Source organism: Pyrus communis, chromosome 14, assembly GCF_041283825.1.
Source record: "Pyrus communis isolate YQ-2024b chromosome 14, ASM4128382v1, whole genome shotgun sequence".
In the NCBI taxonomy this organism is placed as follows: domain Eukaryota; kingdom Viridiplantae; phylum Streptophyta; class Magnoliopsida; order Rosales; family Rosaceae; genus Pyrus; species Pyrus communis.
The window spans coordinates 24,044,673-24,067,188 of record NC_142578.1 but is presented as its reverse complement, the minus strand read 5'-3'; the positions used below and the strand labels follow the sequence as shown (position 1 = coordinate 24,067,188).

General features: G+C 39.9%; 1 protein-coding gene and 5 pseudogenes across 3 annotated transcripts; 1 reads left to right on the top strand and 5 right to left on the bottom strand.

Moving 5' to 3' along the window:
• Positions 1-157: 157 nt before the first annotated feature.
• On the bottom strand, positions 158-4,071 carry LOC148691447 (G-type lectin S-receptor-like serine/threonine-protein kinase At2g19130 pseudogene; annotated as a pseudogene).
• Positions 4,072-4,707: 636 nt separating this feature from the next.
• On the bottom strand, positions 4,708-6,101 carry LOC148691446 (G-type lectin S-receptor-like serine/threonine-protein kinase At2g19130 pseudogene; annotated as a pseudogene).
• Positions 6,102-6,433: 332 nt separating this feature from the next.
• LOC148691445 (G-type lectin S-receptor-like serine/threonine-protein kinase At2g19130) lies at positions 6,434-8,691 on the bottom strand. The gene is made up of 3 exons (XM_088684029.1): positions 8,665-8,691; positions 8,230-8,380; positions 6,434-7,509 (listed from the first exon to the last, which is right to left on the bottom strand). Exons 1-3 carry the CDS (start codon positions 8,689-8,691, stop codon positions 6,434-6,436), a joined length of 1,254 nt encoding a protein of 417 aa, XP_088540155.1.
• A 1,666-nt stretch (positions 8,692-10,357) lies between these two features.
• Positions 10,358-13,605, bottom strand: LOC137744556 (G-type lectin S-receptor-like serine/threonine-protein kinase At2g19130 pseudogene; annotated as a pseudogene). Its single transcript, XR_015955745.1, has 2 exons — positions 11,105-13,605; positions 10,358-10,700 (listed from the first exon to the last, which is right to left on the bottom strand). The product of XR_015955745.1 is annotated as a G-type lectin S-receptor-like serine/threonine-protein kinase At2g19130 pseudogene (transcript).
• Positions 13,606-13,992: 387 nt separating this feature from the next.
• Positions 13,993-22,483, top strand: LOC148691444 (uncharacterized; annotated as a pseudogene).
• Positions 15,732-18,337, bottom strand: LOC137713825 (G-type lectin S-receptor-like serine/threonine-protein kinase At2g19130 pseudogene; annotated as a pseudogene). The gene has a single exon (XR_015955744.1). The product of XR_015955744.1 is annotated as a G-type lectin S-receptor-like serine/threonine-protein kinase At2g19130 pseudogene (transcript).
• Positions 22,484-22,516: the final 33 nt, after the last annotated feature.

Here is a 22,516-nt window from a genome sequence, read left to right as displayed (position 1 = left end):
AACAAAGAAATTACTCCGAAAAAAAAAAAAAAAAAGGTGAATTGGTGGAGAATGCGAAAATCATTTTTCTTTTTTACTATCTCATTACATAACCAATATTTATTGAACGGCAAACATTCAAAGACTTACTACCTTCAAGACAAGGTTATACAGACAATCATAATACTAGAACCCTCACGTTCTTCATCTCATCCTCATGACTTTTCGTTGCACAGTTGCTGACTTGGGCTTGAAATGCACTTTGGACATCGGAGCATAACCATGAACTCGAACCGGACGTAGTCTCCTGGATGTTAATGCCTTCTGCCGGAATTTTGACAAGGCGCTGGAGGAACTGCGGGACTGGCGGAGCACCGATGTCCGAAACTCCCTCAAGAATTTGAACCACCTGCCGCATTGTTGGCCTATCCTTCTCATCTTCTTGAATGCACCAACAAGCCACTTTGCACACTCTACTTAGTTCATCTCCATCAGCTTGGCCTTCCAACCTGCAATCTAACATGGCAAAAAGATCTTCCCCTTTATTAATTGCGTTCGCGACCCACATAGGACGGAAGTTTTCAACCCCGTTATCTAACCCTTCCATGTTTCTTTTCCCTGATATGACCTCAATCAGCAACATGCCATAGCTAAAGACATCGGCTTTTGGCGTGATGGCTGCGCCTGAAAACCATTCTGGTGCAAGATAGCCCACAGTTCCTCGCATGGTTGTTAAAACCCGGCTGTGGTGTCTCCCCAAGATTTTTGCAAGACCAAAATCCGCCAATTTGGGACTATATTCTGAATCCAACAAGATGTTCTCCGGCTTAACATCGCAGTGTATTATGCAGTCTCTGCACTCTTCATGCAGGTAAGCCAATCCTCTGGCAGTCCCTACTGCAATGTGATATCTAGCCTTCCAATCCAACAATATTGGGTTGTTTCCAAGTAGAAGAGATTGCAGAGAACCATTTGGCATGTAATCATATACTAAAAACCTCTTTGAAGCGTTCGTGCAGAATCCCCGGAGGCGAATAAGATTAATGTGGTGGATTCCACCGATAGTTCCCACTTCAGCACGAAATTGTTTCTCTCCCTGGTTCATACTTTTAAGCTCTTTCACTGCTATGGCTGTTGAGTTAGGCAACATCCCCTTGAATACAGAACCAAAGGCTCCTTCCCCGAGTTTTTCAGAGAAGTTGTTTGTTGCTCGTCTTAAATCTCTATGCTTGTAAAGCACCAAAAAATCGTCGGTAGTCACAAAAGCTGCTGCTGACCATCTCCTCCTGAAAAATACCACGACAGTGGCAGCACTTAAGATGGAAAAGAACCCTGCAGTTACTCCAATCACAATCCAAGTAGTCTTTCTCTTTGTCTCACTTGTAGAATCCACAATTTGAATATTCAATCCTGTGACGAATGGAGGATAACTTATGGAATGAGATTCGGATGTTGCCACTATATCATATAGATCCCCAATCCACATGTAACACCGACCACTATCGAAAGAATTATAAGTAAAGCCAGTGCATGAGCAGTTTATTAAGCATTCTAATCTGCATTGATCAATGCTCACATAGAAAATTTCCTTAAAGTTTTTATTGTATCGTTTTTCAACATCAATTAACGTCAAAAATGAGTAACTTTCTCCTTGACTGCAGTGAAAAGGAGTTTTCCTCACACAACCATCTGAGTAGTCCTCTAGTTTCCAATTGTCCCTGACTTTGGGTTCAAATCCTTCGAGGCAACCACAACGAGGAGAGCTCTTCTGGTAGCAAATACTAAAAGCACCACACGACCCCTGGACCGCACACTGGTCCGAAGGTTCAACAGAAAGCAAAGTCCATCCCCTGAAGCCTTGGTCCCAGGCATAAAACTTGAGCTGACCATTGATTTCTATTGTGCCTCTAGTAAAGGTATCAGGATAGGAAGATATACTATAAGGCAAAGGTATTTCATCTAGCTCAAAAGAAAAAGGACCTGGTGCAGGGTTTTTCGAGTTTCTCCAGGGTGTAAGAACTTGTTTTCTCTTGGTACGATTATTGTATCCAAGCTCAGCACCCGGCAGCCAAGTATTTGTCAGGTAATCGAAACTCTGCCATATAACAAAAGATGAATTAAATGCATCTGTTATGACAAAGTTCCCATTGTCAAGAAGCCTTGCTACAGCAGAATTAGAGGCCACTGATCTTGAATTCGTCCACCATATTGCAACTCTGGAGGAGCTAGTTAAGGTCAAGTTTCCATTTTCGACAAGCTCTAATACTGAAAGTTTCGGTTCAGAAACAGGTTGTTGTCTGTTTGCAACCCAAACTACAGTCCGATTGGCCAGATTTTTGTACCAAATGCCTATGTAATAGTTTTGAGAATTACCTGGTGTGAAGAAACCGAGCTCAAATGTTCCACCTGGAGAGGTGATTGTTTGGCCCCCGGAGAGAGATTGGCCTGGAGAGATGGTGACAGACGCCATGGACACACAAGCAGTGAAGGTAAGACATAACAAAAATCTCAATATACATGATACAGTGGAGCATAGAAGAATTTTCGTATCCATCACTTGATAATATTCCAACAAAGAGTTAGATTGCTGCATCAAAGCATAGTAACCTGACTTGCAAGTCAACAAAGTAACAGCCTAACAGTAATGAACTACACCAAGTAATGAACAAAGAGTTGGTCTGCTGCAAACAAAGAGTCATATCATATGGAGTCAAACTTTGGTCTCTGTCTTGTCCTTAATTAATTAATTAGAATAAAATTTAAATATTGGCGCACAATTTTAACATCGTGTGGGACAGTAAGGGTTAAATATAATTTTTTGCAATTTCTCTCTAAAGTCAATGCTGTACGTTTTGGAGATATGTTACTTGTCCAAAGTTGATACTCTTCGCTTTTTAAATAAATAATTTCTGAAATTAGTATAATTCTAAACTTTAGCCTTTGATGTTAAAAATCGATATCCTTAAGTTTGTACACCGTAAATCATTTTGATCATTTCATGAAAAAAAACTGTCAATATCCTCATTAAGTGGAAGAGTTGGTTTGAGAAAAATACATTTAAAAGTCACGTGAAAATTTAACGAGAATATTAACAGCTTTTATGGAATGACCACAATGATTTATGATTGACAAACGCAAGGACCACTTATATTTATTTTCATTGTCAGAAACCAAAATGAAAAGTTATATCAATTTCAAAGCTCAAGTCCAACGCAAATATTCACTTCTATGTTTTCCTTCTGAGGTTTAAGCATGTACGCAAGAGAAATGTAAACAAAATATTGCAGCTGATGCGCTTGCAAACCCTTAAGACTGAGTCTTACTTTGGGCTATAACATTTTTCTACCCTTCCTTCCATGTTTGGCTAATCAAAATATGAATGTGACAAGAACTACAGCCATCCTTCACAGACCAATTTGTCATCTAATATCGACCGAGACTTGGGCATCTAGCATTCCAAAAGTCATAGAAAGCCCAAAACAGACAGTTCAGCCATGGCATTACAGGAAAATCTTGTGTCTATTTAGAGACCATGTTATTTATATGCCCACTCACACAACTAAGCAAGATCGCCTTTGTATTCAAGACCACACTAGCCTGATTTCACCAATCTCATATAGACGGTTCACTTGGATGTGTGTGGGTCCATGAATAGTATTACCATTTGGGTAGACATGAGAATTTCTCCGATAGTATTCTCTGTGAGTACTTTGATTCTAGCTAGCAATCTCAATGAAAAGACTATATTGAGAACAAATTAAATTCATGCAACTACACCTGAAGGTCAACAATATATAACAAGCATACACCTAAAATCTGCATTCAAATTGCATAAACATATGTTATCATTTGCCTCGATATCAAACATATACTATCTTATTGAAACAACAGATTCAGACCTAAGGTCCTAAGATGGAAGCACCAAGGGAAACAATGGTTACCAATGCCTGAAGTGCCTAACTTTTGTGAAAAGAAGTGAAACTCCGTACTTGTTATAGCATCCCCATCTCTAATGCACCCACCGGGTTCTGCAATTACTCGAACTCGGCTTTCACATGCTTCTTCCACTGCATCTTTCCATGCAGCGTGCATACGACATTGATCTCATTAAGCTTCAGCGTGCATACGACATAAACAAAAGTTAATCCATGAGCTAGTAATTACCGAATGGGAAGAAGGCATCGCTGGCCAAAGCTGCACCCTTGACCTCTTCTCCATTTATTGTGTGTTGTTAATGCCACTTTAAAAATGTCGGCTTGCACTCCTCTCTATACAAATTTTTACTTGTAATTTCATATATTTTGAGTGCAGGTTGACCTTGATTGTATATGCATGATTACGGCTCTAATGACTACAATTCATGAGTGCGAGTTAGGGTTGATCGAGATTCATTTTGTAGGCTCCTTGACTGTTGAAAAATATGAATTCTTCATTCAAAGATCAACCAAGTAAATAATAAGACAAATCTGAAACAGTTTGGACATCTAGTTGTCGTGAAAGAAATAGACAAACATTATATTTCAAGAAAATACAAATGATAACCATGTAATTTGATTTAAATGATTCGGGATTTAAGTGACTTATTGCAAGGATGATTTTGAATGAAGACCTAAAATTTGACGTTGGGATCGTTGAAAAACAATACAGAGTAGATCCTGCAAGTACAAGGATCACTCAAATAACCATAGTACCTTCAAGACAAGGTTATACATACAATCGTACCACAAATCATACATCAAAATGGAACCCTCACATTCTTCATGTTATCATCATGAATTTGTTATTGATTGCTGACTTTGCACTTTGGACATCAGAGAATGACCATGAACACGAACCAGACGTAGTCTCCCGGTAATTGATGTTTTCTACCGGACTTTTGATAACGTTCTGGAGGAAATGCGGGATTGGAGGAACACCGATTTCCGAAACTCACTCGAGAATTTGAACCACCTGCCTCATTGTTGGCCTATCCTTCTCATCTCCTTGAATGCACCAACAAGCCACTTTGCATAGTTCATCTCCGTCAGCTTGGCCTTCCAACCTGCAATCCAACAAGTTGAAAACATCTTCCCCTTTATTAACTACATTCGCAACCTGGATAGGACGAAAGTTTTCCACCCCGTTCTCTGTTTCTCCTCCCTGATATGACTTCAATCAGCAACATGCCATAGCTAAACACATTGGCTTTTCGTGTGATGGCTTCACCTGATAACCATTCTGGTGCGAGATATCCTACAGTTCTTCTCATGGTTGTCAAAACCTGGCTGTGGTGTCTGCCCATGAGTTTTGCAAGACCATTCGGACTGTATTCTGAATCCAACAAGATGTTCTCGGGCTTGACATCCCAGTGTATTATGCTGTTTCTGCACTCTTCATGGAGGTAAGCATATTATATCTAGCATTTCAATCCAACATTATTGGGTTCTTTCCAAGTAGAAGAGATTGCAGAGAACCATTTGGCATGAACTCTCTTTGTAGCGTTCACGCAGAAGTGAATAAGATTAATGTGGTGGATTGCACTGATAGTTACCACTTCAGCACGAAATTGTTTCTCTTCCTGGTTCTTACTTTTCAGCTCTTTCACTGCTATGGCTGTTGAGTTAGGCAGCATCCCCTTGAACACAGAACCAAAGGCTCCTTCCCCGAGTTTTTCGGAGAAGTTATTTGTTGCTCTTCTTAAATCTATATGCTTCTAAAGAACCAAAAAATCGTCGGTAGTCACATTTGCGCCTGCTGACCATCTCCTTCTGTATAATACCATGACAGTGTTGGATTTGTGACCAAGTGGACAACAAGACAAACAACTTTGGCTATAAAATTATAAACAAAAGAAGGTGGGAAACACCTTCCTTGTTTTGGGGAAGAAAATATGGGTTGTTTTTCCTTTTGTCTACCACCCGTGAGTTTTGGCTAAAAGGAAAAGAAAAAGTTGCTTTAAGAAAGGGAGCTCATTATTCGGTTTTGAAAGAGAAGAAAGAGAGCCTTTTCTTTTTGGTATATAGGGAGAAGAGCTCATTGTTTTCGGATGTGGGGGGAGCGGCAGATGAGAGAAACCAGGGAGAGCATTCGGCTCTCCCATTTGAATATGAGCTGCTCCTTCCCACCATTTGTAATAATCCCATTTTGTTAGTAATCACTCAATCAAAGATGTTGGTGCTACTTGTGTAGCTTTTGGGAGAGAAGGATTTTGATATGTGTTTCTTCTTCTCCATTTGTTTCTTAGGTTGAGTGAGAGCTATTGGTTGTATGTGGGATTTGGGTTTGAGAGTTAAAACTCTATTTGTAATCTCCTTTTGATATTAGTGGAATTTCCTCGCCGTCTCGAAACTGGAGGTAGGCTTACGCCGAACCAGTATAAATTCTTGTGTCTTTTGGATTATTTGTCTTGTAATATTTTGCCGTATTAGCTTTGGTTTCATATTTGAAGCTTCCGCACAACAGACAGTGGCAGCACTTAAAGATGGAAAAGAACCCTGTGCGCAAGTGCTCCAATTACAATCCAAGTAGTCTTTCTCTTCGTCTTACTTGCAGAATCCACAATCCGGATAAGCAATCCTGTTCCGTCTGGAGAATAACTTATGTAATCAGATGCAGATGGGGTTTTCAGTATATTAAATTGATCCCCTATCCAAATGTAACACACACCATTACCTAATGAATCATAAGCAAAGGCAGTGCATGAACAATTTGCTAAGCATTCTAATCTGCATTGATCATAGCTCACATATGAAAAATCCTTAAAGCTAGGATATCCAACATTGATTATCGCCAAAAATGAGTAATTTTCCCTAGGACTGCAGTGAAAAGGAGTTTTCCTCTCACAGCCATCTGCATAGTCCTCTAGTTTCCAATTTTCCCCGACTTTGGGTTCAAATCCTTCAACGCAACCACAAAGAGGAGAAGTCCGCTGGTTGCAAATACTAAAGGCACCGCACAAAGAATCAACTGCATACTGGTCTGATGGTTCAGCTGTAATCAAAGTCCATCCCCTAATGCCGTGGTCCCAGGCAGAAAACTTGAGCTGACCATCGATTTCAAGTGTGCGTCTAGTAAAGATATCAGGATAGGAAGATAAATTAAAAGGTATTTTATCTAGCTCAAAAGAAAAAGGACCAGGTGCAGGATTTTTCAGGTTTCTCCAAGATGTAAGAACTAGTTTTCTCTTAGTACGATTATTGTATCCAAGCTCAGCACGCGGCAGCCAAGTATCCGTCAGGTGATCAAAACTCTGCCATATAACAACAGATGAATTAAATGCATCTGTTATGACAAGGTTCCCATTGTCAAGAAGCTTTGCTACGCTGGAATTAGAGACCTTTGATCTCGAATTAGTCGACCATATTGCAACTTTGGAGGGGCTACGTAAGGTCAAGTTTCCATTTTCGACAAGTTCTAATACTGAAAGTGTCGGTTTAGAAACAGGTTGTTTTCTGTTTGCAACCCAAACTATAGTCCGAACTGCCAGATTTTTGTACCAAATGCCTATGTAATAGTTTCGAGAATTACCTGGTGTGAAGAAACCAGGCTCATGTTCTCTTAAGTTTCAGGTAGACGGACGGAGGGTCCACTCCAACAACATCGATTTTTGTACCAAATGCCTATGTAATAGTTTCGAGAATTACCTGGTGTGAAGAAACCAGGCTCATGTTCTCTTAAGTTTCAGGTAGACGGACGGAGGGTCCACTCCAACAACATCGATACTGTCCCCACTTGACCACCTGCTCAATCCGTCAGGTATGGGGTTTTATCACAAAAGGCCTCGGTATTAGTTAGAGTGGGGTAATTCTATTTAAAGAGCTTGTTCTCAAGCCTTCTGGCCGATGTGGGACAGAGGAATTCTAAGCATGTGAGACCTCATTTTATGGGTCACACGTGGAGTTCTATAAATTAACAACCACGTGGAGCCAAGCCGGGGCTCACCTATTCGCTCGGGGCCAATGGGGACCCACCTATTCACGTGGCATCTCTTGGCCTACATAGAGCCAAGTTGAGGCTCATCCATTCGCGCGGGGGTCAAAGAGGACACACCCATTCACGTGGATGTATGGGCCCATCCTCTGACTCTGATACCATCGTAAATTTCAGGTAGTCTCCAACAACACCAATATTGTCCCCACTTGGCCACCTGCTCAATCCTTCAGGTGTGGAATTTTAATACAAAAGGCCTCGGTTTTAGTTAGAGTGGGATAAATCTATTTAAAGGGCTTGTTCTCAAGCCTTCTGGCAGATGTGGGACAGAGGAATTCTAATATGTTCCACCTGGAGAGGTGATTGTTTGGCTGCCGGAGAGAGATTGGCCTGGAGAGATGGTGACAGACGCCATGGACATACAAGCAGTGAAGGTAAGACATAACCAAAATGTCAATATACATGATACATAGCAGAATTTTCGTATCCATCTCTTGATAAAATTGCAACGAAAGAGTTTGGATTGCTACAAGCAGAAGCCACAACTTGTTCTTCCTTTGAATGAGATCTTAACCAGTTATGTTGTATCAAAATATATAACTTGAGTTGCAAGTCAACAAAGGACTTCACATTCACAAATTTTTTTTCTTTTTTCTTTTGGCTTCATTCAATACATCATCTTCACTATATTATTTAATATAATATAAAGTCAAACTTTCATCTTGTCTTTTTTGAGTCGAGGGACAGCGTTAGTAAGTTAGATGTTAGATTAGTTACCGATGGAGTTCGAACCAATGCTGTCATATAAAGGCACAACACATTTACACCATTGTGGTAAAGGGTTATCTTCTCTTTTTATTAATTAATTAAAATATATTTTTTATGCGAATTTAAAATTTCAAAATTGACTTTTAAAGCACAATTTTAACATCGTGGGACACTATTATATATTGTTTTTTCAGTTGATCTCTAAAATCAATGTTGTATGTTTTGAAGGAATATTCTTTGTCCAAAGTTTATATTCTCTTCACTTTTAGTTAAAATGATTTCGGAAATTAGTATAACTATTTAATTAATCTTTAACATTAAAAACCAACTGGAATGATCTCTGAGTTTGTCCACCATAAATCATTTTGATCATTTTATGAAAAATTTATCAATATCTTCATGAAGTCAAGGAGTTGGTTTGACAAAATTACTTTTAAACACGTAGTCACATGACAATTTAACGAGAATATTAACAAATTTTTTACGGAACAACTAAAATAATTTACCATGAACAAACTCAAGGGATTTGGATCCTCTCTGAGGCAAAGCCTCGGGATCCTCCTGACCAAACAACACGAACCGTTGGATCAAAATCCAACGGCTACAATTATTATAACTTTAAAGGGACCCTGTGTTGTTCAGTCCATGTTGTTCGTTCAGGAGGATCCTGAGGCTTTGCCTTGGAGAGGATCCAATTCCAAACTCATGGACCACATGAATCGATTTTTTATTGTCAAAAACCAAAGTGATAAGTTATACAAATCTTAAAAACTATCTTGACTAAAAAGCCAATTTCCTTCTTCCTCATAGCTAAAGTCCAATGCGAATACTCAATTGTCTTTCCAAGATCAATTGTTGTGAATGGCTTTAGAGGAGACATAGTTAGAAATAGGGGGTCTTAACGAAACACTTTTGGCACTGTTCACGTTTAACATTAAAGACATTTTTACTTTAAAAAGTCACTCCTGGTATTATTTACTTACAACACTTTTTTGCCTTTTTGTTTAAAACTCAAAATTTTCAAGTTCTTTTTCCTTAGTTCTCCTTTAGATATATGCCTTAAAAGTCAATTATAAAATGATATTTTACTTACATTTGGTATATCTTAGAAAATCTCGTATCAAGTGGATCACCTTTATCTTTTTCTTCTGACGTTAATGCATGCACGTAAGACAGATGTGAACAAAATATTGATGCTGATGGGCTTGCACTTTTGGGGCTGTAGTATTTGTCCACACTTCCTTCTTTGTTTGGGCTTATCAGACTATAATGTGACTAGGACCACAACCATCTTTAGCCCTACAAATATCTTCACAAACAAATTTGTCACGAATTTTAGCGGAGACCAAGGCATGTAGCATCTCAAAAGTCTCAGAAAGTCTAATGTAGACAGTATATTAGCTATGGTAATGCGGGAAATTCTTGTGTCCATTTAAAATACGTTTGTTGCAACAGATTATCACGAATTGAATTAATTTTAAGAATTAAGCTATTTTGATTTGGCATGAACTAAATAGTATAAGAATAATAAACGTTTGGTGCAATTTCGTTGAAAATTACTTTTAAGATTCATATATATTTTAGTTTTTTATTCTCTCTTCGCTCTAACTTTCCTTAATCTCTCCTCTCTCTAACTTCTTATTCTCTTCTTTTTCCTTCCTCTTCTTTTCTCTTCTAGACGCATCTGGTTCTTCACTGCTTTTCTTTTCCCTTTCTCTTCCTTTTCTAATTCGACAATCGGGCACAACTCGATGAATCCCAACCAACACCACTCGCCGATCGGTTCATGAAGGAAGGCGCAAAATATTTGTGGAACAAAAAGGACGAGCCGAGTGTTAAACCACCACCGTTGCTTCGACCGGACGGACGGACGAGATCGATTGCGACACTGCCGCTAGACTTGAAGAAGCTATCGACATCGAACCATCCCAAATCTTATCTCCAGATCTAATTTCACAGATGAAGCAGAAGCACAAGAGATTGAAGAGAGCGTAGAGGAAGACGAGGGTAAGACAAGATTAGCAAACGACGCAGCTCAGACGGGACTAGCAATCCCATATCTTAGGCCTTAGTCGGAGCGAGTCTGACATAATCTCATTTAAGTTAGTCCGTGTTCACACCAAACACAGACTAGTAGTCTTACGTAAACCATTCCAAAACCATTCCAATAAGACTTAACGAGGGCAAACAAACACGCCTTAGAGGGCAATGCCATACATACACCCGCTCACACAACTAAGTTAGACCGCCTTTGTATTGTAAACAACACTAGCCCAATTTCATCAATCCCAATATATTCGGTTCACTTGGTTGTGTGTGCGACCACGAATAGCGTTACTCTCTGAGTAGACACAAGAATTTCTGATACTATCATCCGTGAGTACATTAATTCTAGCTAGCAGTCCCAAAGAAAAGAATGTACGGGAACAAATTAAATTCATGCAACTACAGCAGAAGATGAACCATATATAACATGCATACATAGATTATAAGTCTCTGGTACCTGAAATCCGCATTTAGAATACATAAACATATATTATGATTTGCCTTGATATCCAACAAGCATGTCTACAGGTAGTTAATGATTGGGTTGAAATGCACAGTTGCTGACTTCGGCTTGAAATGCACTTTGGACATCGGAGCATGCCCATGAACCCGAACCGGATGTGGTCTCCTGGTAGTTAATGCCTTCTGACGGACCTCCGATAAGGCGCTGGAGGAATTGCGGGACTGGCGGAACACCGATGTCCGAAACTCCCTCAAGAATTTGAACCACCTGCCTCATTGTTGGCCTATCCTTCTCATCTCCTTGAATGCACCAACAAGCCACTTTGGATGCTCTACTTAGTTCATCTCCGTCAGCTTGACCTTCCAACCTGCAATCTAACAAGGCGAAAAGATCTTCCCCTTTATTAACTGCATTCGCAAGTAGGATAGGACGGAAGTTTTCTACTCCGTCATCTAACCCTTCTCTGTTTCTCCTTCCTGATATGACCTCAATCAGCAACATACCATAGCTAAATACATCGGCTTTTGACGTGATGGCTTCACCCGAAAACCATTCTGGTGCGAGATAGCCCACAGTTCCTCTCATGGTTGTCAAAACCCGGCTGTGGTGTCTCCCCAAGAGTTTCGCAAGACCAAAATCTGCCAGTTTTGGACTGTATTCTGAATCCAACAAGATGTTCTCCGGCTTAACATCGCAGTGTATTATGCAGTCTCTGCACTCTTCATGGAGGTAAGCCAATCCTCTGGCAGTCCCTACTGCAATGCGATATCTAGCATTCCAATCTAATATAACCGGGGTCTTTCGAAGTAGAAGAGATTGCAGAGAACCATTTGGCATGTAGTCATAAACTAAAAACCTCTTTGAACTGTTAGCGCAGAATCCCCGGAGGCGAATAAGATTAATGTGGTGTATTGCACCGATAGTTCCCACTTCAGCACGAAATTGTTTCTCTCCCTGGTTCACATTATTCAGCTCTTTCACTGCTATGGCTGTTGAGTTAGGCAGCATCCCCTTGAATACAGAACCAAAGCCTCCTTCCCCGAGTTTTTCGGAGAAGTTGTTTGTTGCTCTTCTTAAATCTCTATGCTTGTACAACACCAAGGAATCGTCGGTAGTAACCAATGCTCCCGCTGACCATCGCCTTCTGAAAAATACCAGGACAAAAGCACTACTTAAGATGGAAAAGAACCCTGCAATTACTCCAATAACAATCCAAGTGGTACTTCTCTTTGTCTCACTTGTAGAATCCACGATCCGGATATACAATCTGCCATTTGGAGAATAACTTATGTAATCGGACATTGCCAGTGTATTAAATATATCCCTTCTCCAAATGTAACACCCACGATTATAAGCGAAGGCAGTGCATGAACAATTTACTAAGCATTCGAATCTGCATTGATCCATGCTCACATATAAAACTTCAAAATTCGTCGGATATCCAACGTCAGTTAACTCCAAAAATGAGTAATTTTCCCCAGGACTGCAGTAAAAAGGAGTTTTCCTCACACAGCCATCTGAGAAGTTCTCCAGTTTCCATCTTTCCCTGACTTTTGGTTCAAATCCTTCGAGGCAACCACAAGGAGGAGAACGCAGTGGGTTGCAAATACTAAAAGCACCGCACGAAGCATCCCCGGCACAATGGTCTGATGGTTCAACCGAAATCAAAGTCCGTTCCCTAGAGCCTTGGTCCCAGGCAGAAAACTTGAGCTGACCATTGATCTCAACTGTGCCACTGGTAATGGTATCCGGATTTTTTGGGTTTCTCCAGGATGTAAGAACTAGTTCTCTCTTCCTACGATTATCATATCCAAGCTCAGCACCCAGCAGCCAAGTGTCTGTTGGGTGATCGAAACTCTGCCATATAACAACAGATGAATTAAATGCATCTGTTATGACAAAGTTCCCATTGTCAAGAAGCTTTGCTACACTAGAATTAGAGAACTCTGATCTTGAATTTGTTGACCATACTGCAACTTTGGAGGGGCTACTTAAGGTCAAGTTTCCATTTTCAACAAGTTCCAATGCCGAAAAAATTGGTGCAGAAACAGGCTGTTTTCGGTTGGCTACCCAAACTACAGGCCGATCGGGTAGATTTTTGTACCAAATGCCTATGTAATAGTTTTGAGTTATACCTGGTGTGAAGAAACCAAGCTCAAATGTTCCACTTGGAGAGGTGATTGTTTGTCCCCCGGAGAGAGATTGGCCTGGAGAGATGGTGTGAGACGCCGTGGAAATACAAGCAATGAAGGTACAACATACCAAAAATCTCAACGTATAGCAGAGTAGAATTTTCGTATCCATCTCTGTATAAAATTGCAACAAAAGAGAGAGATTGCTGCAAGCAGAAGCCAAAATTGGCCCTTCCTTTGAACGATTGGATCTTAACCAGAAACGCTGTATCAAAATACATTAGACTTGACTTACAAGTCAACAGAGGATTTCACATCCACAAATTTTTTTTCTTTTTGGTAAACAAAGTATGACTTGATTGCTTACATTCAATATCTTAATTAATTAAAGTAAATTTTGTATATATTACTTAATATTAAAAAATTAGTTCGATTGTGCTGTGAGAAAAATCACTTCTGAAAGCGCTGTGTGAGAAATTAATTATGGAAAAAAAAATGTCTGGTGTTTGGTAATCTAATGTAGGACAAGATACGGGTCACTTTCAACAAAGAAAAAATAAAATAAAATGTTTCAAATTCTGGAAAATAAGGATTAAAGTTGGGAAAATGTTGGATTCATTCGATATGGCGACGTAAAAGGCAACAACAAATATTCTAGTGTTAGAATTGGGACCGTGATGTGGTCATAGAAGTGGTGTTCAATTCTCCTACAAAAGTGGCTTGAGTCATCTTTTGCAAAAATTTGTCAACAGCAGCAGCTTACTAATAAATGGAGCTTTTTATTATTTGTCTTTTGGGGTTTCAAGGGCATTATTATCTCTTTTAGTTTTCTTCTTAATTACCTAGTCTTTTGAGATGCCACATGGGGTTGTATTTGTTATTTAAGCCATTTGGCTTCTCATTTGTAAGCATCTTCCATCTTTCAATCAGTTAATCAAGTTATCCTTTGGAATTTTCTCAACTTCTGGTGGACTCCAGACTTTGTTCTATAAGGGATTACGCTGGTAATCCTTTCATTGCTTCGTGTTGCGTCATAAACTCCATTTTAAATTTGTTTTAAGTGTTCTGAGAAATATCTTGAGGGGTCAAATCGTCCGAGTTCTGGGCTAACCACCCACCACCAACATGTCTAAGTGAAAATTTTCCTTTCTTATTTTTTCTTGCCTCAAGGATCCTTAGAGTCGTTGATTTTCCGCGGAGGATTTTAAGCCCTTTCTTTGTGTACTTGGGTGCAACCACAATCTCATAAAACATCCGGGTTTCGCCATCTGTGGGGCTTCTAAACTCCGGTTTCCCGCCTTTTCAAAACATCGGTAGGCCAGTTCGGGACTCAGTTTCGCTTCTTTGATGCATTTTCTGATTGTTTTCAGAACCATAGCTCTGATTTTAGTCTTGTTTGTAGCTTTCTGATTGAGAATTTTTGTCGAAATGGAATGTTGGATTCGTCTGTTGATGCATTCGGTCGTATGTATAAATTGGGAGTGCCGGTGTCTCCTTATGCGTTGTCAAGAATGCTGACTTGTTTGGTTGATTCGGACCGTGTCCACGTGATTCTCCATACATATGGAGAAATCTGTAATGCATTGAGAGGCCAACAGTTTTCTGTGTATGAGTTTGTTATGATTGATTGACAGAGGCTTTGTGCTCGACATTGTTGCTTCTATCAAGAGTTTAAAACGTCTTTGTAAAGAAAATCAGATAGGAGGCGACGGAGATTTCTTTACTCTATTACTAAGGGTTGGTCCGAAGCCAAATGTGGTCACGTTTAGCACGATGATTAACACGTATTGTAAAGACGGGAAATTGGAAGAGGCAAACAAGCTTTATAAGGTTATGATAGAGAAGGGTATCTGTGAAAACCTGCTTTGTAACTTGTTTTCAGTAAAAAGTAATTGGTACAAAGAGAGACTTATACAGATACATGGATCAATCAAGATCCTGAAATTAAGGCCTATACAAGCTATTACGTGAGTTAGACTCCTAAGTAGACGGAAAGCATTCTGAGATGACTGTACAGTAATCAAGGAAATGGACTCCTTAAACCAAGGGACAGATGACAAACTTTGGTTTACTCAACAGTATCAGTCCTGACCATCTCCTTCTGTACAATACCATGACAGTGGCAACACTTACGATGGAAAAGACGTGAGCAGCCAAAGTCATGGCACTTTTTGACAAACTTGATAAAGCCAAACACCTTTTGACGAAGTTGATAAAGACATGATTTCTGATTTCATGTCTGTCTAGGATTTGTAACTCCAATAACCCATCTTTAATCAAGAAATTTCTTTCTCAACGAAGAAAAATGATTTTTGCGCTCTCTTTGTGCTGCTAACTTATCTTTTAGCGGTTAAATTGAACAAATTCAAGCAAAATTAGGGGCACAAAACAAAGAAATGACTCGGAAGAAAAAGAAACAAAAAGGGGTGGGTCGGTGGAGAACGCGAAAATCGTTTCCCTTATTTAATAATATCTCATTACATTACCAACATCTGTTGAACTGGAAATATTCAAAAACTTACTACCTTCAACACAAGGTTAAACATACAATCATAATACAAGAACCCTCACGTTCTTCATCTCATCCTCATGACTTTTAGTTGCACAGTTGCTGACTTGGGCTTGAAATGCACTTTGGACATCGGAGCATGACCATGAACCCGAACCGGACGTAGTCTCCTGGTAGTTAATGCCTTCTGACGGACCTCCGATAAGGCGCTGGAGGAACTGCGGGACTGGTGGAACACCGATGTCCGAAACTCCCTCAAGAATTTGAATCACCTGCCTCATTGTTGGCCTATCCTTCTCATCTTCTTGAATGCACCAACAAGCCACTTTGCACGCTCTACTTAGTTCATCTCTGTCAGCTTTGCCTTCCAACCTGCAATCCAACAAGGCAAAAACATCTTCCCCTTTATTAACTGCATTCGCAAGGCGGATAGGTTGGAAGTTTTCTATACCGTCATCTAACCCTTCTCTGTTTCTCCTCCCTGATATGACCTCAATCAGCAACATGCCATAGCTAAACACATCGGCTTTTGGCGTGATAGCTTCACCCGAAAACCATTCTGGTGCGAGATAGCCCACAGTTCCTCTCATGGTTGTCAAAACCCGGCTGTGATGTCTCCCCAAAAGTTTCGCAAGACCAAAATCTGCCAATTTCGGACTGTATTCTGAATCCAACAAGATGTTCTCCGGCTTAACATCGCAGTGTATTATGCAGTCTCTGCACTCTTCATGGAGGTAAGCCAATCCTTTGGCAGTCCCTACTGCAATGTGATATCTAGCCTTCCAATCTAACATTGTCGGGTTCTTTCCAAGTAGAAGAGATTGCAGAGAACCATTTGGCATGTAGTCATAAACCAAAAACCTCTTTGAAGCATTCGTGCAGAATCCCTGCATGCGAATAAGATTATTGTGTTGGATTACACCGATAGTTCCCACTTCAGCACGAAATTGTTTCTCTCCCTGGTCCATACATTTCAGCTGTTTCACTGCTATGGCTGTTGAGTTAGGCAGCATCCCCTTGAATACAGAACCAAAGGCTCCTTCCCCGAGTTTTTCGGAGAAGTTCTTTGTTGCTCGTCTTAAATCTCTATGCTTGTAAAGCACCAAAGAATCATCGGTAGTCGCCAATGCTGCCGCTGACCATCTCCTTCTAAAAAATACGATGAGAGTGGCAGCACTTAAGATGGAAAAGAACCCTGCAAGTACTCCAAGTACAATCCAAGTAGTCTTTCTCTTCGTCTCACTTGCAGGATGCACAAGCGGTATTTTCAATCCTATGCCGTCCGGATTATAACTTGATTCGGGTGTTCCCTGTACATTATATACATCCCCTATCCACATGTAACACCGACCACTATCGTAAGAATTATAAAAAAAGGCAGCGCATGAGCACTTTCTTGAGCATTCTAATCTGCATTGATCATTGCTTACATTCAAAATTGTCTCATACTTATTAGGATATCCATATGCAGCATCAGTTATTGCCAAAAATGAGTAATTTTCCCCAGGACTGCAGTGAAAAGGAGTTTTCCTCACACAGCCATCTGAGAAGTCCTCTAGTCTCCAATTTTCCATGACTTTGGGTTCAAATCCTTCGGGGCAAGCACAAGCAGGAGAACCGAACTGGTAGCAAGAACCAAAAGGACCGCACAAAGCATCGACCTCACATTGGTTCACTGGTTGAACTGAAATCAAAGTCCATCCCCCATAGCCTTGGTACATGGCATAAAACCTGAGCTGACCATTGATTTCAAGTGTGCCTCTAATAAAGGCACCACGATAGTCAGGCAAATTAATGGGTAATCCATCCAGCTCAAAAGAAAAAGGACCAGGTGCAGGACTTTCCACGTTTCTCCAGGATGTAAGAATTAGTATTTTCTGGGTCCGACTATTGTATCCAAACTCAGCACCCGGCAGCCAAGTATCCGACAGGTGATCGAAACTCTGCCATATAACAACAGATGAATCAAATGCATCTGTTATGACAAAGTTCCCATTGTCAAGAAGCTTTGCTACACTCGAATTAGAGACCTTTGATCTTGAATTAGTCGACCATATTGCAACTTCGGAGGGGCTACTTAAGATCAAGTTTCCATTTTCGACAAGTGCTAATACTGAAAGTTTCGGTTCAGAAACAGGTTGTTTTCTGTTTGCGACCCAAACTACGGTCTTAATGGTTTCATTTGTGTACCAAATGCCTACGTAACTGTTTCGAGAATTACCTGGTGTGAAGAAACCGAGCTCAAATGCTCCACTAGGAGAAGTGATTGTTCGTGCCCCGGAGAGAGATTGACCTGGAGAGATGGTGTGAGACGCCATGGAAATACAAGCAATGAAGGTACAGCATAACAAAAATCTCAACGTATAGCAGAGTAGAATTTTCGTATCCATCTCTTTATAAAATTGCAACAAAAGAGAGGGATTGCTGCAAGCAGAAGCCAAAAGTGGTCGTTCCTTTGAATGATTGGATCTTAACCAGATATGCTGTATCAAAATACAATAGACTTGACTTACAAGTCAACAAAGGACTTCACATCCACATTTTTTTTTTCTTTTTTTCTTTTTGGTAGACAAGTATGACTCGATTGCTTACATTCAACATCTTAATTAATTAAAATAAATTTTTTATATATTATTAAATATTATAAAATTAGTTCGACTGTGCTGTGAGAAAAATCACTTTTGAAAGTGCCGTGTGAGAAATTAATTGTGAAAAAAAAAGGTCTGGTGTTTGGTAATCTGACGTAAGACAAGATACGGGTCACTTTCAATAAAGAAAGAAAAATAAAATAAAATGTTTCAAATTCTGGAAAACAAGGATTAAAGTTGGAAAAATGATGGATTCATTCGATATGGCGACATAAAAGGCTACAACAAATATTCTGGTGTCAGAATTGGGACTGTGATGTGGTCATAGAAGTGGTGTCAATTCTCCTACAAAAGTGGCTTGAGTCATCTTTTGCAAAAACTCATCAACAGTAGCAGCTTACCAATAAAAGGTGCTTTTTATTATTTGTCTTTTGGGGTTTCAAGGGCATTATTATCTCTTTTAGTTTTTGTCTTAATTACCTAAGTCTTTTGAGATGTTGCAGGAGGTTGCATTTATTTATTTAAGTCATTAGGCTTCTCATTTGTAAGCATCTTTCATCTTTCAATCAATTAATCAAGTTATCCTTTGGGATTTTCTCAACTTCTGGTGGACTCCAGACTTTGTTCTATAAGGGATTACACTGGTCATCCTTTCATCGCTTCGTGCTACGTCATAAACTCCATTTTAAATTTGTTGCAAGTACAATTAGAAGTTTTATAGGAAAAATGATCCTCCACATCAATCAATCCGGACCCTTGAAATTTGATTCAACGGCTAAAATTATTATAACTTTTAAAGTGGACACCTATTTTTAGCCATTGAATCAAATTTTAAGGATTCAAATTAATTGATGGGAAGGATTTGGACTATTGTGCAAAGTGTTGTAAAATGTGTAGAATGATTAAATAAAGATATTATTTTGAAATAATGCTTCAAACTATTTGGTAAAAACAAAGCACTTAACTTTCTTTTTTTTCTTTCTTTTGTGTACATCAATATTTTTACACTAAGAAGAGGGGGAGTTCGGCAAAGCCACGCAATGGGCAGCCTAATTTAGCGTCGAATTCGCTATCCACGAGATTCGAACCTAAGAACTCTCACTTCTAAGTGAAAAGAAATATCACTAAATCGTAATTCTGAGTTAAACAGCAACCTACCTTTCTGCGGGAGAAGCTAACATTCATATGATGAATTGCAAACCGGCTTAGCAAATCTACAGTCTTTGAATAACCATCAGCAGAATTTTGTAACATCTTTCCTCCGGGCAGTCATGTTATAGAACAAGTTCTCAATCAGATAACAAATACCAACACTTAATTCACCAGTAAAGATAATTTCATCCCATTGAACCCAAAACATAGAAAGTAATTCATCACGTTCGCCAGACATTCAACGCCGGCAAAATGATCATTTGCTTTTTTTCGTTTAAACTTTTTTTTTTTTTTTTTTTGAGTTTATGGGGTAAATTTTAAAATTAAACTGCCATAAGTGAATCCACCAAATTATAATTTCAATATTAAATAGTAAAGTATCACTTGAATAAAAATTCAAAAGGCCATTTCTTTCTATGAACAAATCATATAATTTTTCTGGGCATTTCATCAAACAGGTAATGGCCACACACCTATAACCATGCAACTGGTCCTTGGTGATGGTGGTGACGGTGACCTGAGCAACGTATGTCATGCTGGCAAGTGCTTCTCCTCTGAACCCCCATCGACTTTATCGACTTCAAGTCCCCAAACGCCGACAATTTCGACGTCGCGTGCCGCTTTCTCCTTCCCTACTCGACTTCGCCCTTATTCTCATCCAAAACCCTGATCCACCACATCTCCAACGCCTTCCTCCAAGACGACCCCAAACTCTTAAACCCTCTTTTTCACTCCAAATTACAACCCCACCACCTCCACCCCATCCTCCTCTCCCTCCAATCCAACCCCATTACCGCCCTCGGCTTCTTCGATTGGGCCTGCGGCTCCCTCGGCTTGCACCACCACCCGCAGTCCTTCTGCACCCTCCTTCACCTGCTGCTCCGCCACCGGATGCTCGCTCCGGTTTCCCGCCTTTTCAAAACATCGGTAGGCCAGTTCGGGACTCAGTTTCACTTCTTTGATGCATTTTCTGATTGTTTTCAGAACCACAGTTCCGATTTTAGTCTCGTTTGTAGGTTTCTGATCGAGATTTTTTGTCGAAATGGGATGTTGGATTCGTCTGTTGATACATTCATTCGTATCGTATGTATAAATTGACATATGCTTTTTGCTTGACAATGTTGCTCGTAACAAGAGTTCAAAACGTCTTTGTAAAGAAAATCAGATAGAAGGCGGCGAAGATTTCTTTACTTTATTACTAAGGATTGGTCCGAAGCCAAATGTGGTCACGTTTAGCACGATGATTCACGCATATTGTAAATACGGGAAAATGGAAGAGGCAAACAAGCTTTATACGGTTATGATAGAGAAGGGTATCAGTCCTGACTTGGTTGTATATAGTATTCTAGTTGATGGTTATTTTAAGGCAGGGAGATTAGAAGAGGGGCTTCGGCTTTTCTCGGTGGCATTGGATAGCTGGATTAAGTTGGATGTAGTCATTTTCAGTTCCGTTATGGATCTCGCCAGTGGAGTTCTACCGAAGAATGCTGAAACAAGGGATCTCGCCAAACTCTGTTAGTTACACCATTCTTATAAACGGCATGTGTCAGGATGGGAAGTTCGCTGAGGCTTGTGGATTATCTGGTCAGATTTTGGAGTGTGGTTGTGTGCCATCGGTTCTGACTTAATTATAGTAGTTTGATTGACGGAATGTGCAGAATAGGTAATTTAAAAGATGCATTTCAGCTGTACGAGAGTATGATCAAGACGGGCTATGAACCTGATATTATTCTTTACGGTGCGTTATTAAATGGCCCTTGCAAAAAATGGGCTGATGGGTGATGCTCTTAGGTTCTTCTTTCAAGCTGTGTATAGGGGCATTAAGCTCAATGTCTATACTTTCAACATGTTAAAAGATGGTTGCTGCAGATTGAAACGATTGAGGGATGCTGTGAAGGTGTACATCAAACTGGGAGTTTATAACATAGGACCAGATCTGGATCTGGTGATGTATACCGTGCTTATTAAAGGTATTTCTGAACTAGGGAGATTAAGCGATGCGTTGGTGTTTTTCTTCCAATCAGTAAAGAAGGGTTTCCTACCCGATGTTGTAACGTATTGCACATTAATATGCTGTTCAAAGAAGTTGTGTAGACGCTGCGCAGGAAGTCTTTGAGCAGCTTGCTGAAAGTGGTCCAGAACCTGATGTTGTTACATACAACACAATGATTTGTGGTTATTGCTCTCAGAGAAGGTTAGACGTGGCTCTTCAACTTTTTGAAGAGATGATACAGGGGCAGTGCAAACCCAATACCATTACTTTCACTATATTGATTGATGCATTTTGTTAAGAAGGTAAAATGGAAGATGCAATGTTGATGATCAATACAATGCTGGAAAAGGATCCTGAACCTAATGTGGTCACATATAGTAGTCTGATTGATGGTTGTTTCAAGTCTGAAAACATGAAAAGTGCCTTTGAACTACGCGAATAGATGCTTAAAAGCGTCTCTCCAAATATAGTCAGTTATAGCATCCTCATTGACGGTCTTTGCAAAAGAGGACTTGTGGAGAAAGCATCCCTTGCATTTCATTGTGCTATAAACAGGGGGCCTGGTGCCCGATGTAATAGCGTACGGGATTCTGATTCGTGGTTACTGCAGGTAGGAAGAACGGTAGAAGGCCTCATGTTGTATGGGCGTATGTTCATAAGTGGGATCATGCCGGATGCTGTCATACAAAGGACGAGTGCGGAGCATATCCTTGAAACTGATCGGCAAAAATATGAGAGTACTCCCAACCACATGATTTGCAGATAAGAGCTGTTGTTTAATACAGTGACACTTTCTGGTACTTCCAACTAGCTAATTGCTGTATAAACATCATATTTATCCTCAGGGTTCCTTTTTCTACTAAACTGTATATACTTAGATATACAACAACTGGAGCTCCCCATTATACATTATAAGATATGCAACTCATTTTTTGAGGAAAATAATTTTCGCGCTCCCTTTTTCTCTATGTGCTGCAA